The sequence below is a fragment of the Anomaloglossus baeobatrachus genome, chromosome 1, assembly GCF_048569485.1.
Source record: "Anomaloglossus baeobatrachus isolate aAnoBae1 chromosome 1, aAnoBae1.hap1, whole genome shotgun sequence".
NCBI classification, from domain to species: Eukaryota; Metazoa; Chordata; class Amphibia; order Anura; family Aromobatidae; genus Anomaloglossus; species Anomaloglossus baeobatrachus.
In genome coordinates this window covers 644,521,417-644,538,283 of record NC_134353.1, presented here as the reverse complement: position 1 = coordinate 644,538,283, position 16,867 = coordinate 644,521,417, and the positions used below count along the sequence as shown (strand labels likewise).

General features: G+C 44.3%; 1 protein-coding gene across 1 annotated transcript in view; it reads left to right on the top strand.

Annotated features, from left to right (window-relative positions):
• The window catches only part of LOC142244659 (platelet glycoprotein VI-like), a 48,785-nt gene that overhangs the window by 16,144 nt on the left and 15,774 nt on the right, over nt 1-16,867 (top strand). The window contains exon 4 of the mRNA XM_075316942.1: nt 4,493-4,780. Coding sequence (XP_075173057.1) covers nt 4,493-4,780 — 288 coding nt within the window. The remainder of the gene's footprint in view (nt 1-4,492; nt 4,781-16,867) is intronic.

The following is a 16,867-nucleotide window of genomic DNA, read 5'->3' as shown; positions in this document are numbered from 1 at the left end:
TAGTATGAAACTTAGTAATAAATCAGTGATATGTAAGACTATAAAATTAAACTTAGAGATTCATGTGGTGCTGTTATAGTATGAAGCCATCAGTGTAAGTAATTGTCCTGTGACAAAAATGGCATGTTTACATAGGAAGGGGTTAAAGTATTAATTACCTGGATCGAAGTCTGTTAAGACTGTGTGCCTGCGACCCGACGTGCATTTCGTCGTAATATGAGTTACTCCGGGGGGGGAGGTTGATGTGAAAATGAGTGTGGGTTGTCAGGACTCGTGCTTTTAAACACGATTATATTTAGCGCACGTGCGGAGGGATTTCAAATTGCCGCTGTGTGGTTACCGGATATCAATCAAAAAAGACTGCTGGAACACCATTGTAAATATGAACAGGGTGCTAGCCAAAATATACACAATGAACAAGCATAACTGCTTTATAATACATAAGGAATGAAAAATACAATTAGCCATATGAAAAATTGAAAACTTGAAATGCGACATTGCATAACTGCTGAGGATTATTTGAAAAAAAAAAGAGATATTTAGCTAATGTATTGATCAATTCATTACTGCCCCATAACCACTTCATGGTAATCTCTTATTTATGGGGTCCCTAACCAAATATTACCTCTATATGCGGTTGAAACCTGCTTATGTGTATGGGCACCTAACCAAAAGTTACCTCTATGTGTGGTTGAAACCTGCTTGTGTATGGGAAGCCAGGGACCTGGCTATATAGGAAATTGAATAAACATGGCTAAAGGGCAGCACTGGGTTCTCAGACAGAAAGAACTGCATAACAATCAAAAAAGACTGCTGGAACACCATTGTAAATGTAAACAGAATGCAAGCCAAAATATACACAATCTATATAAAGTGAAAGCTGCACACCAAATTCAGAGAAATATGAACAAACATAACTGCTTTATAATACATAAGGAATGAAAAATACAATTAGCCATATGAAAAATTGAAATGTGACATTGCATAACTGATGAGGATTATTTGAAAAAAAGAGATATTTAGCCAATGTATTGATCAATTCATTACTGCCCCATAACCACTTCACGGTAATCTCTTATTTATGGGGTCTCTAACCAAATGTTACCTCTATATGCACTTAAAACCTGCTTGTGTGTAAGGGTACCTAACAAAAGGTTACCTCTATGTTGCATTCAGACGTGCCCCCAGCCTAGCACACAGGCTGGGGGCACATCTGACTGCAACCAATCACAGATACCAGATGGGGAAAGCAGTGCATCTGAAATGAAGGTAATGAGGGGCCCAGGAAGTGAAGGATAGGCCTCAAAAACAGTGCACAGCATGCGCAAGAGCAGTGTGACAGCTGCCCTGGTGAATCGGTGAGTATGAAGCACTTGCTCCTACCCCTTTGCACCAGATTCCAAATGTATTTTTCGAAACGTGGTGTTTGTGGGAAAACTGAACGCCAACTTTGAAGTGTTATGCTCGTGTTTGCCGAGCCAGAACGAACAAGCTCAGGCTCGTACTGAACCTGAGTTTCACGAGCCTTTATTGAACAGGTTCGCTCATCTCTAATCCTGTACACAAGTAACAATTTATAACTTGTAAGATTATGTTATACATGGCTATATTAAAGAGGTTGTCTACTACTTTAACATTGATGACCTATCCTTGGGCTTGGTCATCAATGTCTGATCGGCCAAAAATCGGCACCCCCACCGTTTGGCTGTGTAAGTGCCGTGGTGGCAGCAATTGGCAAGAAGTGCTCAATTCCGGATCTGCTCCATCTTCTGATAGCGAGTACTGCACATCACTACACTGATTTGAATAGAAGGCGGATGTGCAGTACTCAGCCGCAACCACTGTCAGAAGGCAGAGCAGATCGGTAACTGAGCACTTTGGCCTGCCTACTGCTGCTGTCGGCACCTAGTACATCCGACTTGCGGGGGTTCTACAGCAATCAATTGTATCACATGAACCTTCAATTTTCCTTCAGTCCGTAACAATAGTAAGGAATTGCTGGGGGTTGTTTCTATCAATAATTACCAAATTACGGACCATACAGGAACCACAGTGCTGAGGTGCAGGCAGATTGACAAATAAACATTTACATCTAGGTACCTTAGGTGACATCTCTGACGAGACATTCTTCTTTTCTCCTCTATCTTGTCCAGACGCTATGATGACTTTTCTCTGGTCTGCAGCACATCCCGATACAGTATCCTTAAAAATTACATTGTGATTATAATAATCCTGAAGAAAAATATCTGCCCTACTCTATACCTTTCAATAAATAATTGCTCCCTGCATAAAATATGACCCCCACACTATCCCTCTTATGGTACATGGCCTTCACACTTTCCACTCCGTTCCATACTGGGCTCTCTCTTCAGTGTGTCCTTCCTACATGTCTCAGTCTTTATACTGTTCACTCATCTTACACTCCCCCTACTTGGCATACTGTCCCCTTCTTATTGTGCCCTCACACTGGCCTCCCATGCTGCCCTTTTTCTATACTAGTCTACCCTCATACTTTTTTACCAACATGTCCACTCACACTTTTCTCCCACCATACCTTTCTCCAACATACTGTCTCTCACACATCCCCCTGCTCCCCATACTTTCTCCTCACATTTCCCTCCTCATTTGTCATACTGTCTCCCCACACATTCCTCCCCCTTGTTCACCATATTGTCTCCTTACACATTTCCCTTCTCATACTGTCTTCTCAAACTCCTCACATCCAACCCTTATGCTGTACTCTTACTATAAAGTACTTTACAATAAGTCTTTGGGTTCTTCAGCTCCATTGGAGAGGTTGCCAGACTGACATTCATTGTCCCTATGCGGCACAGCAGAGTGACGTCAGTAGCATGATCTGCAGACCTGATCATGCTGCTGATATCACCCTGACCTGGAAGTGTCAGTGGTCAGGTTTTCAATTATAATTGGGCCTGAAAGATGCAACTACAATTGAAAGCTGGCAGGCAGTGTATTATATCTTCTCTGAGTTGGCTGTCAGCTTGACAGCTCTGAGAACAGCGGAATCCCATTCCCAGGGCTGGCAAAATACAGCCGCCAGGAAGACACCTCTTAACGCCACATTAGGCAGCCCGATGGCACCTTCCTGCTGGCTGTGCCTGGGCAAATGCCTCACCTGCCCCCTCGTAGATACACCTCTGAACCATATCAAGTGGCAGATTTTAGCCTTCAGCTACATTACAAGCAATCATTGTGGAAGAATCAAGTGGCTTTCCTGGGGTATAGTACAATCATTATCTGCTTCAGAACATTAATGATTATAGAAATAAACTGAACAGCAACAACTGAGAGGTCATATAGCACAAAGAGGCACTATATGTACAAAAATTATAAGGCTATGTTCCCATGTTGAAGATTTAGGTGCAGATTTTCTGCATCTAAAACTGCATCTCTTAGCAGGAAAAACGCTGCCGAAAAAATGTGCATTTTTTGCCACGTTTAGGCACTTTTTCATGGCTTTTTTGTCTATTGAGATAGGGAAAAAGCTGGGAAAAATGAAACAATTGATATGCTGCTTCTTTTTTCAGCACCAAAATCTGCTAAGAAAAAAGAAGCAACGTGGGCACAGCAAGTCAGGATTCTCATAGACTTTGCTGGGATGCGTTTTTCCTTGCAGTATTGATTAAAATCTGCAAGAAAAAAAAACGCATGAGAAGCACAGTAAAAACGCAGTGTGTGTACAAGGCCTAACAGTTATCACAGCTGCTCTTTACTCAAGATACTTCTTTAACAGCAGAAACCTGTAGTTGTGTACCTCAACAATGGTTAGGTTAGTGAAAATCTCAGTTGGGTTGGTGAAAGCCTAAGTGGAAAACCTCCAAAAAATGTAACACTGTCAAATGATTAGTAAAAGACTTTCATTGGGTCAGCCCTTTTAAATGTAACGTAACATGTTGAATGTAAAGCACTCTAATATTTGTCTTTTCCAGATAATATGTCTTCCCCAATCCTCAGTGCATCACCTAACCATTCATTATACTATGAAGGAGAAACTGTGACTCTGACATGTGCCGTCCAAGGAAACTACAGAAATCCTTACTTTAAATTTTATAAGAGCTCTCAATACATCCCAACCGATAAAACGCACATCTATAAGATCCATGGCATGACTTTATCTGATATTGGGAGCTATTCCTGTGATTTCTGGACTGGCAGTCAGTCATCTCCCAGAAGTAATGAAGTTTTACTAGCATTTTATGGTAACGATCTACTAATTTATTCAATAGAGAATAAAACTAAACAAAATCTTGTCTATGCAATATTAGGTTTTCACTACTGTAATATAAATAATATACAGTAATATGTGTTGCATTAATGTGTTTCATTAGTCACTGCCAGAGGTTTCTGATTTTATGCATCCTATAATAAGTACTTTCCAAAGAGGGACAAGGAAACTAGTCTAGATACTGTATATACCGTAGTTTATGTCTTTTATTCATCCAAGGTCATAGACTAACACTTTATTTTACAGACAAGTTGCCACCGCCAATTATTTCTCTGGATCCTTCACTCTCTGTGTACAATATGGGAGACTCAATCACCATATTATGTTCTCCTCCTAAGCCCTTGAAGGTGAAGATGATTCAGTTTTACAAGGAGGGATATATACCACCCTTAAAGGAGGCAGAAGATAACACGTATGTGATCCCAATATCCAACAAAGGGAATGGTGGGAGATATTCATGTACCTACAGCACAGAAATACAAGAGAAATTGATGACTTCATTGTCTAGTGAACACGTAATAGTGAATGTATCTGGTAAGTAGTCAACAAACAATGGTACTAAAAAAAGTCTATAAAATAATAGTTGTGGTATTGTGCCAGGTATTCCTTACCACCTGAAGGGATTGCAGAGAGATATTCAGCACAGAAATACCAGATGGATCATTTATTTATGTAGTAAATCTAAATTAGTGAATATTTCCGGTAGGTTTCTAAAACGTATTGGTAAGAGGGAAGGAAATGTGCACTAATAGCACCAACAACTCAGTATAATGGAAAAAATAAAAGCTGAAAGTTAAAAAAATAAAAAATACTTTTTTTCTGAAAATCACAATACAGGTGCAGATAGTAGTTAAAAACATTTAAAAACAGACAATCACATAACTCCTTATGACATAAACAAGGGGTGAAAACCAATACTCCCTAGAATCCAGAGAACAATAATAAGTCTAGAAACAAATATACAGTTTGGTCTAGAAATATATGGACAGTGACACAATTTTTGTCATTTTAACTGTTAACCAAAACATGTTCAAGATACAGTTATATAGTTAATATGGGCTTAAGGTGCAGACTATCAGCGTCAATTTGAGGGGATTCCAATCCTAATTTGAGTAAAGGGTGCTTTACACGCTGCGACATCGCTAGCGATTGCTAGCGATGTCGGATGCGATAGCACCCGCCCCGTCGTACGTGCGACATTTGGTGATCGCTACCATAGCGAACATTATCGCTATGGCAGCGTCACATGCACATACCTGCGCAGCAACGTCGCTGTGACCACCGAACAATCCCTCCTTCAAGGGGGAGGTGAGTTCGGCGTCACAGCGACGTCACCGTGACATCACTAAGCGGCCGTCCAATAGAAACGGAGGGGCGGAGATGAGCGGGACGTAACATCCCGCCAACCTCCTTCCTTCCACATTGCCGGTGGACACAGGTAAGGAGATGTTCGTTGTTCCTGCGGTGTCACACATAGCTATGTGTGCTGCCGCAGAAACGACAAAGAACATCATACCTGCAGCAGCAACGATATTAAGGAAAGAAGGAATGTGTCAACGATAACCGTTTTTGGATGATTTTGCGATCATTGATCATCGCTCCTTGGTGTCACACGCTGCAATGTCGCTACCAGCGCCGGATGTGCGTCACTAACGACATGACCCCGACGATATATCGGTAGCAATGTCGCAGCGTGTAAAGCACCCTTAAGAGTTTATGTAGCTGATTTTTTTCAAAAGACCAAAAGTAATTGGGCAAGTATATTAAAAGCTCTTTAATGGGCTGCATGAGTTATTCTCTCATTAATCCATCATCCATTAAGCAGGTAAAAGGTCTGAAGCTGATTCCAGGTGCGGCTTTTGTATTTGGAAGCTGTTGCTTTGAAGCCACAACATGCAGTCAAAGGTGCTCTAAATGGAAGAGAAACAAATCAACAATAGGCTAACAAAAAGAAGAAATCCATCAGATAGATAGCAATAATGTTAGTTATTGCCAAATCAACAGTTTGGTACACTCTGCAAAAAAAAGAACACACTGGTGAACACAGAAAGTCTTGCACAGCCACAGAAAACCACAGGGGTGGTTGATTGCAGAATCCTTTCCATGCTGAAAAAAACACTTCACAACATGCACATAAATGACAAATACTCTCAAGGAATTAAGTGTTTTAGTATCTAAATCTACCATAAAGAGAAAACTTCATGATAGCAAATACAGGAAGTTCACTTAAAGGGGTAAATTATTAATCAGGCTTAAAATTAGAAAGGTCAGAGTACTCATTGCCAAACAACCTCTAAAAAAGCCAGTCCAGATCTGGAAAAGCATTCTTTTTACAGATGAAACTAAGATCAACCTGTACCAGAATGATGGGAAGAAGAAAGTATGCAGAAGGCTTGGAATTGCACACGATCCTAGGTGTCGCGGATGGGTGCCTCTTCCGCTGCGGCAACTGGGGCTGCTCAAGTGACGCTCGGATCCGGGATCGCGTCTGGGGCTCGAGTGGTGACCGGACCCGGGGCTTGTGCAACCGCCCATCCTTGCAACAGTGAAAAGGGGGGCTATTTACAGGGGAGATTGTCTGTGACGCCACTCGTGGTTTGTGGTGATTGGATGGTGGCACCGCCGCTGCCTCTCTGGGCCGGTGTCCAGGACCGATGATGTGGGGGCAGCAAGGTGGTATCCCCTCTACAGGTAGGGGGGAGGTGTAGTCCTGGGGCCCAGGTGTAGGTAGGGGAGCAGGGCTGGGGAGCCGTCGGCAGGTTGGACCGGGTGACACCAGTGTGCTCACACTTAGGAAGAATTCAGACAGAGTCTGTATTGTAAGCCAAGGCCGGATGCCGGTTGCCTCTGGAGGAGTGTGCTGGTCCCGCACACAGGTTGGCAATGTAGGTGCCCTTCCTCTTGCACTTGTGTCTTGCTGTGTGTTGATTAAACCCGCTTGGAACAGGAAAAATCCACTCTCCTGCAGCTTTGGATGAAGATGGAGCCGTTGCCCGCAGACTCTGACCCGTGGGATCTCAATGGGTTCTTGGCAGACACCCTATCCCCCGCATTGGGCTGCCGGTCTGCTCTATCTGGGCTTCTCTCCTTGGAAACAAGGCCTCGTATCTTGTTCCTCTGGTCAATTAACAAGGGGCTTGAAGCTTGCCTCATCCTAGGTTCCAGGTACCCCGCCTGTGCACGGCCTCCGGACTGGAATCCCGCTGTCAGTACCGGGGGGCTACAAACCTGCCCCGGTACATTTCAGGTCTTCCGCGACCGGATCTCCATCGCCTGTGGCCCTACAATGTCATCTGCCACCTAGTCGGTCCTCCCGTGGTCCAAGGGCTCCAACCCTGACCACACTGCACTTCAGCTCACTATCCTATCCACTGAAACTTAACCGAAAACTGACTGGTTCCCACCCCTTGTCACATCAAGTCCCCTAGGTTGGGGTTCCCATCCGCCTGGTCCCGCCCACTGGTGTGTCCTGGCTGCCATGGGGGGGCGACTAGGATTTGTGGCTGGTGTTCCTATGTGTGGGACGTGTGGTGTTACTTCCCAAGGAGGAGGCGATTCCTGTACCCTTGGTGGGGGGTACAGTCATCTGTGACTACCTGGTTTTACCAGGGCGTCACACTAGGCACACCACATCCTCTGTAAAACATAGTGGAGGCAGTGTCATGGTCGGGCATTCAAGGCTTCCAAAGGCACTGGATCCCTAGTGTTTATTGATGATGTGACTGAAGACATAAGCAGCCAGATACATTTTGAAGTGTATAATGATTTTACTTCCTGCTTAGATTCAACCAAATGCAGCAAGGTTGATTGGATGGCTCATCACAGTACAGATGGACAATGACTTAAAACAATGACCCAAACCAACCCAGGAGTTATTTTTAAGGCAAAAAAGTGGGATATTCTTCAATGGCGGAGTCAATCATCAGATCTGAACCCCATCAAACATGCATTTCACATACTTAAGACAAAACCTAAGACAGAAAAACCCACAAACAAGCATCAACTGAAGTCAGCTGCATTAAAGGCCAGCAAAGCATCACAAAGTAGGAAACCCGACGTTTAGTGATGTCCATTGCTTCCAGACTTCGGGTAATCATTGCCTGCAAAGAATTCTGTACAAAGTTTTAAAAATGAACATTGTATTTATGGTAATGTAAATTTGTCCAATTACTTTTGAGCCCCTGAAATGAGGAGAGATTGTAGAAAAATGGCTGTGATTCCTAAACGTTTCACAGAATACTTTTGTTCAACCCCTTCAATTAAACCTGAAAGTCTCCACTTCAATTACATCTCAGTTGTTTCATTTTAAAATAAAAAAAGTGTGACATACAGAGCCCAAATCTCAAAGATTCTGTCACTGTCCAAATATTTCTGGACCTAACTGTAGGTAGCAATATGGGTATGGTCACAAGAAATAAATGCCATTGAAGATATAAGCAATCATTATAATAAAAAGCTAAGTACATATGTCGTGGGCGGGGAGGAGGCCGCCGCCGCTGCGCTCTCGCTGACGCTCGGGTCCGGTGCTGCTGCTGCTCTGTGGCTCGAGCGGTGGGCCGGACCCGGGGACTCGAGCGGCGCTCCTCGCCCGTGAGTGAAAAGGGGATAGTTTTTGGGGTTTGGGTAGTCAGTCCGTGACGCCACCCACGGTTTGTGGTGAGGTTGGGACACCACCGCTGCTCTGGACGGGGATCCCGGGAGCGATGACAGGGAGCAGTCGAGATGTTTCTCTCCCCTCCGTGGATAGGGGGTTTTGGTGGTCCCGGGGCCCGGTGAGGGTAACTGGAACGTGGATGGCAGGGTTTGGGTGAGGTGCAGGGTCGCGGGGGCAGTGCGGTACCAGACGGCACGGTGGTACTCACTCAGCCAATAAAGTATACGGAGTCTCTGGTAAAACAAATGGCTGGATGGACGGGTCCCGCAGCTGGCTGCGGTGGTCACTCCCGGTAGGTTGGCGGTGACTGCCTTTCCCTGCACCTGTAGTGTGTTTTCGGCCCCGATGGCTTCCCACCGGTAACCCGCTCCCCAGCGTGGATAGATGCCGAGGGAGCCCCTTTTGCCCGCAGGCTCTGGCCCTGGGAGCTGTAGCCTTGGTGGTGACTGTACTTCCCTTCACGGTTGAGCGGTTGCCTTCAATCGGGTCTTTGCTGCTGGGAAACCCTGGAGGTTCCCGTCGCTAACGGATTTGACCGGTTTTACGGCGACTCCAAGCCTGGTCGGGGTCAGTAGGCCCTGCCGGATGGTGCTGGTTTCTCTTCGCTCCCCGGTTTGGTACTGGTGGGCCACCGCCCATCCCCGGTCCTACAGTTCCGCGTCGATCGGCCTCTCCTGCAGACGGTCACCACCGTCTGCCAACCTTGCTGTATGTGCCCGGGCCACGTACCCAGACACGGTCAGACTGCTCCTCTCCTACCCCTTACTCCTTCCACTTCTCCCTAACTCAACTCCTGTCCTTTTCCGCCTCCAGGACTGTGAACTCCTCGATGGGTGGGGCCAACCACCTGGCTCCACCCCACCTGGTGTGGACATCAGCTCTTGGAGGGAGGCAACAAGGATTTGTGTGTGACTGATGTGCCTAACCGGGGTGTGGGGTGTGTTGTTGCAGTACCTGTGACGTCCTGGCTTGTCCAGGGCACCACACATATAATCCAGATGAAAAATAAATCATAAAGTGGTGGAAAAAATTCATGAAGAGATTACATAGATACTTAGACCAGAATAGATATGTGGCCTGCACAGCAATGACCCATAAAAGAGTAGGGAAAAAGGTTAAGAAGCTTCTTATGGTCTGATTGTTTTGATCAGACTTTAATCAGAGTTTGAATGTCTGGTCCAAGAGTCATCCATTTTTCTTGTGCGTGCAGAAAAAAAAGTTTCCACTTTCTTCTATTTGACAGTTTGTGAAAATCAGACTGCACTCAGATGGCATCCAAGTGTGGTCAGATTTTTACATGGACCCACAGACTTGCATTACCAATTTTGATGTGACCCTCAGATCAAAATCGAACATGTTTTCACAATTTTCTGTGGACCTTTGAAAATATGAGTGACCACAGAGTATCACAGGTATGAATACTATGTGAAAAACATAAGACAGCACTCTGACACGAAAATCACACATCTGAATGAGGCCATGGACACCCGATGGAGTGTACAAGTAGCCTTTGTTTTATTTTGATTTGTGCAACAAAAGGCATTGGAAAAAAATTTTAGGATAAATTTATCAAGGTTTGGTCTTAGCCAGTTACATCCAAAAAAGAAAAGTCCACAGCACCTTGGTAAAAAAAAACCTATGTGCCTGTGCAACAGCACAATCAGCACCTCAGGAGCGCACGTCCATGATCAAGGGATCACTTGAAATAACATACCAATAGTAAAGATGACAGCGCTCCTCCGGGTGAAAAAACATGCAATTCTTTATTCCATCAGTTGTGTAACAGCAACGTTTCGACCTGGTGGTCTTTATCAAGCATGCTTGATAAAGACCACCAGGTCGAAACGTTGCTGTTACACAACTGATGGAATAAAGAATTGCATGTTTTTTCACCCGAAGGAGCGCTGTCATCCTTACTATTGGTCTTAGCCAGTTGTCTGAATGTCGGGTGAAGTGGATAAAGACTCACTGAGCATGACTAAGTAAACATATCACATTTTTAAAGAGTATAATTCCCTCCCTATTCACAACTCTTTTATGCTCAGTACAAGGGTGTACATAGACATCATGGGCACAGCAAAAGTCCTAATTGTGCCCCCCCCAGCCCCACCCAAAAAAAGGCAGCAGAGTAAGCAGGGTCAAAGCCCCTAACACATAGTTAAGGTCATTCAAAGCTCTCCACACTTTATGATGCCATCACACACCACTAGACATAGTATGATGACCCCCACAGTATATCTCCACACATAGAATAGCAGCCCCATGCAAGTACTCATTAATAATATTTAAAAAAAAAGAGAGCGAAAACCACTCACCTCACCCCACTAACCCATTACTATGCACTCAGCAGCATGTGGACTGAATCGCTACACAGCAGCCACAATGTAGTGACATTATCATGCTTGTTGCAGTGAAAGTCAAAGTTGAGCCTGACAGATGGAATGGTGGAACAGTGACCTGTCCTATCATTCTGTAAGGGACTTGTTTTCACAGCAAACCACCATGCAGTCATTAGCCAGAGAGCAAGATAATTGGAAGGTCTTACACCTTCACAAAGCAGTTTCATACTGAACACGTGGATCATCAAAAGGGGAAACTGGAGAAAAACAGGTTTCTTTGCCGCGCTGAAGACCATGAACATCGATGTCAGATAAACAATTCTTTTATTTCATTCCTACGTGTTTCGGAGACCCCAACTGTTTCATTCTTCAGGGAAAGGAATTTTTCTCCTTTCCCTGAAGAAGGAGACAGTTGGGGTCTCCGAAACACGTAGGAATGAAATAAAAAAATTGTTTATCTGACATCGATGTTCATGGTCTTCAGCGCGGCAAAGAAACCTGTTTTTTTCCAGTTTCCCCTTTTGATGATCCACTTTGCAACAGGGCTGCTGCTGGACCGTTTAGGTACTCACTTATGCCATTGAAGGAGTTGTGACTGGCACAACCCGATCTTCCTTATTACTTTCACCCAGTAAACCGCGTAAGACCCTATTGCACCTTTTCTCTCCCGCTTTATACTGAACACGTGAGAGATATAGAATTTAGAATTGTCTGGAGACATGGAGAACGTTAGCTACATGGTCCAGCATGTCCATTTTGGCAGTGAGTCAGTGATGGCCTGATGAAACATATCCATGTAAGGTCCAGTAAAGTTCCACATGATATACAGCAATATTCTGACTGATGTTAGGTTCCAGAATGAAATCCACCATTGTTAAACCTTGCTGCTCTGGGTTCCTACTGGTGCAGGACTTTGCCGGGTTTCATGAGACAATAGTGTGTAGACAGTTCCTAGTTGATGACGGCATTGATGCCATTGATTAGCCCATAAATACCCTAGATCTGTATCCAATTTTGAACCTGTGGAGCAGAATGTATTGGTGCATCTGGCAATAAAAAGTGATCCATAGAATGTCTAGGAATTCAGTGATGACCTGATCCAGATCTGGGAGGAGATCCCCAGAACAACATCTCATATATGATGCAAATAATGAATTCACACAAATTGGATCAACCTGTAATTTTTCATTTTTCTATTTTTATTTTTGCGCAATATGTAATCTAGGCAATGGGATGTTGAGTCTTTAGTAGTGGAGGAACACATAGATTTTAGTTGGTGTTGCTGAGATATGGTTACATTCTTTACATAATTGCCTTGTAAACTACTGACCCTCAACATCTCTGAGGAGTTGGAGGATCGACTGCACAAACAAAGGGTGCATGCTAAACAGGCTGGTACAATAGTGTTTGGATATGTTAGATGGTCATATATTGACTGGTGTCAGGGTTCTGTTATCGCTGCAAAAATTTGAAGGTTTCTCCTTCTTGCAGGATTATTTTATAAGCCAGTTTATGAAAGATTAATAAAAATACTTTTCTGGATCTGGTCTATTCTAACAATGCAGAGATTGTTGAAAATGTCACTGTTCGTGAAAACAAGTGATCAGCGAACCCACGGATATTGGTGATCGGCGAGCAAACTTGACTCCGAACTTAACCCCGAACAATGAACCCCATAAAAGTGAATGGGAAGCCCAAGTTCAGGGCTGTAAAATGGTTTGTAGTAAGGGCTAGCGGGCTGCAAAAGGAACCTGAACAGAGATGGATTTTAGAGATTCTTCAAAGACCTACAATTCAAAAAAAACAAAACATACAGAGCCTGTATTCCCAATTCAACCACACAGTCAAGACTGCTAGACTTCCCCCACAGAGGAATAAGTTTAACCAATTTCCCCTATATAGCCTGTATCATCAGTTTACCCACACAGTCAGGACCAGAGCCGGCTTCAGGTTTTTGTAGGCCCTGGGCGAAAGTGTCTCAGTGAGCCCCATCCACATATAGACATGCACAGATATATACACATACAGGCATACGTACACATACATATTTAAAGGGAAATTCACAAAAACCACATATAAATAGACAAAAATCTATACACAGTCATATACACTGACATACATAGATACACATCATACATGCACACACAGACACATGAGAGATTTCTAATATTGGGAAGCCGGCAACAGCCTCATTCACCTCCCCTGCTTGTCTCCATCCAGCTCCTCCTGGGCATGTGTCTGTGCCACGCTGATTGGTGGTCGTCACTAACAGACATGGCCGCACATAGAGAACACTAACACTGCTGTATATACATCACAAGAGAGGCTGGGGACATACACATTACTTGGGGGCATACATATAACTGAGGAAAGGGATATACAGCAATGGGAGCCATACAGCTCCAGAGGGGGGCATACAGCTCTAGAGGGGGGCAGTGGCTCTGGGGTGGGGGGACAAACAGCTCTAAGGTAGTAAGGTAACATGCAGCTCTGGGGGGTATACAAAGCTCTGAGGGGGTATACAGCACTGGGGTGGAGGGGACATACAACTATGGGGGTATAGCAGTATGCAGCCCTCATATTCCTCCATATAGTGTTATGAAGCCCCCATAGTTATCTATGCAGCCCCCATATGGCACTATGCAACCCCCATATAACATTAAGCAGCCCCCATTTAGCACAATGCTGACCCATACAGCATTAGGCACCCTCATGTAGTATACAGCCGCCATACAGCACAATGCAGACCTAGATAGCATTAGGCACACTCATGTAGTATACAGCCGCCATATAGCACAGTGCAGACGCACATAGCATTGGGCACCTTCATGTAGTATACAGCTGCCATATAGCACAGTGCTGACCCAGATAGCATTATGCACCTTCATGAAATATACAGCCCGTATATAGCATAGTGCAGACCCAGATAGCATTAGGCACCCTCATGTAGTATACAGCCGCCATACAGCACAATGCAGACCTAGATAGCATTAGGCACCCTCATGTAGTTTACAGCTACCATATAGTACAGTGCAGACCCAGATAGCATTAGGCACCCTCATATAGTATACAGCCCGTATATAGCACAGTGCAGACCCACATAGCATTAGGCACCCACATGTAGTATACAGCCACCATATAGCACAGTGCAGACCCAGATAGCATTATGCACCTTAATGTAGTATACAGCCCGTATATAGCACAGTGCAGCCCTAGATAGCATTAGGCACCATCATGTAGTATACAGCCGCCATACAGCACAATACAGACCTAGGTAGCATTAGGCACCCTCATGTAGTTTACAGCCGCCATACAGTACAGTGCAGACCCAGATAGCATTAGGCACCCTCATGTAGTATATAGCCCGTATATAGCACAGTGCAGCCCCAGATAGCATTAGGCACCCTCATGTAGTATACAGCCGCCATATAGCACAGTGCAGACCCAGATAGCATTAATTAAGCACCCTCATGTAGTATGCAGCCAACATATAGCACAGAGCAGAGCCAGATAGCATTAGGCATCCTCATGTAGTATACAGCCCCTATATAGTACAGTGCAGATCCTGATAGCATTAGGCACCTCCATGTAGTATACAGGCTGCATATAGCACAGTGCAGAGCCATATAGCATCAGGTACCTCCATGTAGTACACAGCACCTATATAGCACAGTGCAGACCCTGATAGCATCTCCATGGTTGTCTGGCCACCACGATTACATAAATACTCACTTCTCTTCGTTCCCCCGCTGTTCCTGTCTCCTCGGCGTGTTCACCGCTGTCGCTCTGACCTCTCAGCAGGCGCACAGTGATGACGTCACCGCGCTCTGCTGCTGAGCTGTCAGAGGCTCAGAACGCTAACAGTGTCAGACATAGTGGGGAGAATAGTGAGAGAGGGAGCGTGCCGATCCGTCTCTCATCATTGTTTTCAATTGTATCGGCAACTGCGAAGCCGATACAATTGAAAGTGCGATCCTCAGCAGGGGGAAAGCCTGTGACAGTGTGACAGCGCGGGCATCGGGCCCCCCTGCCACCGCGAGTGGGCCACCCGGTAGCCCAGGGCCCCGGCATTTGATCAGGTTTGCCGGGTGCTGATGCCGGGCCTGGTCAAGACTATCAGTTTAACCAAAGAGTATAAATTTCAAACAGAGCCACTTTCAACAGTTGCCCCTACTATAAAGGAGAAACTGTGACTCTGACATGTGCCGTCCAGGAAAAATACAGAAATCCTTACTTTACGGTAATTTTTATAAGGACTCTAAATACATCTCAACCAATAACACGCACATCTATAAGACCCATGGCAAGATTGTATCTGATATTGGGAGCTATTTCTGTGATTGCTGGACTGGCAATCAGTCATCTCCCAGAACTAATGAAGTTTTACTATCATTTTCTGGTAATTTTTTGTTAATTTATTCGATAGAGAGTAAAACTAAAAAAAAATATTGTCTATGCTACATTAGGTTTTAACTACTGTAATATAAATAATATACAGCAATATGTGTTGCATTAATGTGTTTGATTAGCCATTGTCAGAGGTTTCTAATTTTATGCATCCTATAATACACCATGTTCCAAATTATTATGTAAATTGATTTTAAGTGTCATAGTCATTAATTTTTTTTTTTTTTCAATGAAACTCATTGATGGTATTGTGTCTCAGGGTTCTTTGGATTACTGAAATCAATCTCAGATACTTGTGATAATTAGTTTGCTAGATGAGCCCTAAAAAAGGAAAACTGGATGTTCCACAATATTAAGCAGGCCACAGTTTTCAAGTAACATGGGAAAGAAAAGGGATCTCTATGCTGCCAAAAAGCATCAAATAGTGCAGTGCCTTGGACAAGGGATGAAAACATTAGATATTTCACGAAAACGTAAGCGTGATCATCGTGAAGAGACCTGTAGCTGATTCAGAGCACATACGTGTTCGTGCTGATAAAGGCAGAATGAGGAAGGTTTCTGCCAAGTAAGTCCATCTGATTAAGAGAGCAGCTGCTAAAAAGCCATTACAAACCAGCAAACAGATATTTGAAACTACTGGTGCCTCTGGAGTCCCTCGAACCTCAAGGTGTAGAATCCTTCAAAGGCTTGCTGTGGTGCATAAACCTAATATTCGCCCACCCCTAACCAGTGCTCACAAGCAGAAACAGTTGCAGTGGGCTCAGACATACATGGAGACTAAATTTCAAACAGTCTTGTTTAGTGATGAGTGTCGAGCAACCCTGGATGTTCCAGATGGATGGAGTAGTGGATGGTTGGTGGATGGCCATCATGTCCCAACAAAGCTGTGATGTGAGCAAGGTGGTGGAGGAGTCATGTTTTGGGCTGGATTCATGGGGAGACATGTGGTAGGCCCCTTTAGGGTTCCTGAAGGTGTGAAAATGACTTCTGCAAAGTATATAGAGTTTCTGACTGACAACTTTCTTCCAAAAAGCAGAAACATGCCTTCAGAAGCAAAATCATCTTCATCCAGACAATGCACCATCTCATGCTGCAAAGAATACCTCTGTGTCATTGGCTGCTATGGGCATAAAAGGAGATAAACTCATGGTGTGGCCACCATCTTCCCCTGACCTCAACCCTATAGAGAACCTTTGGAGTATCATCAAGCAAAAGATCTAT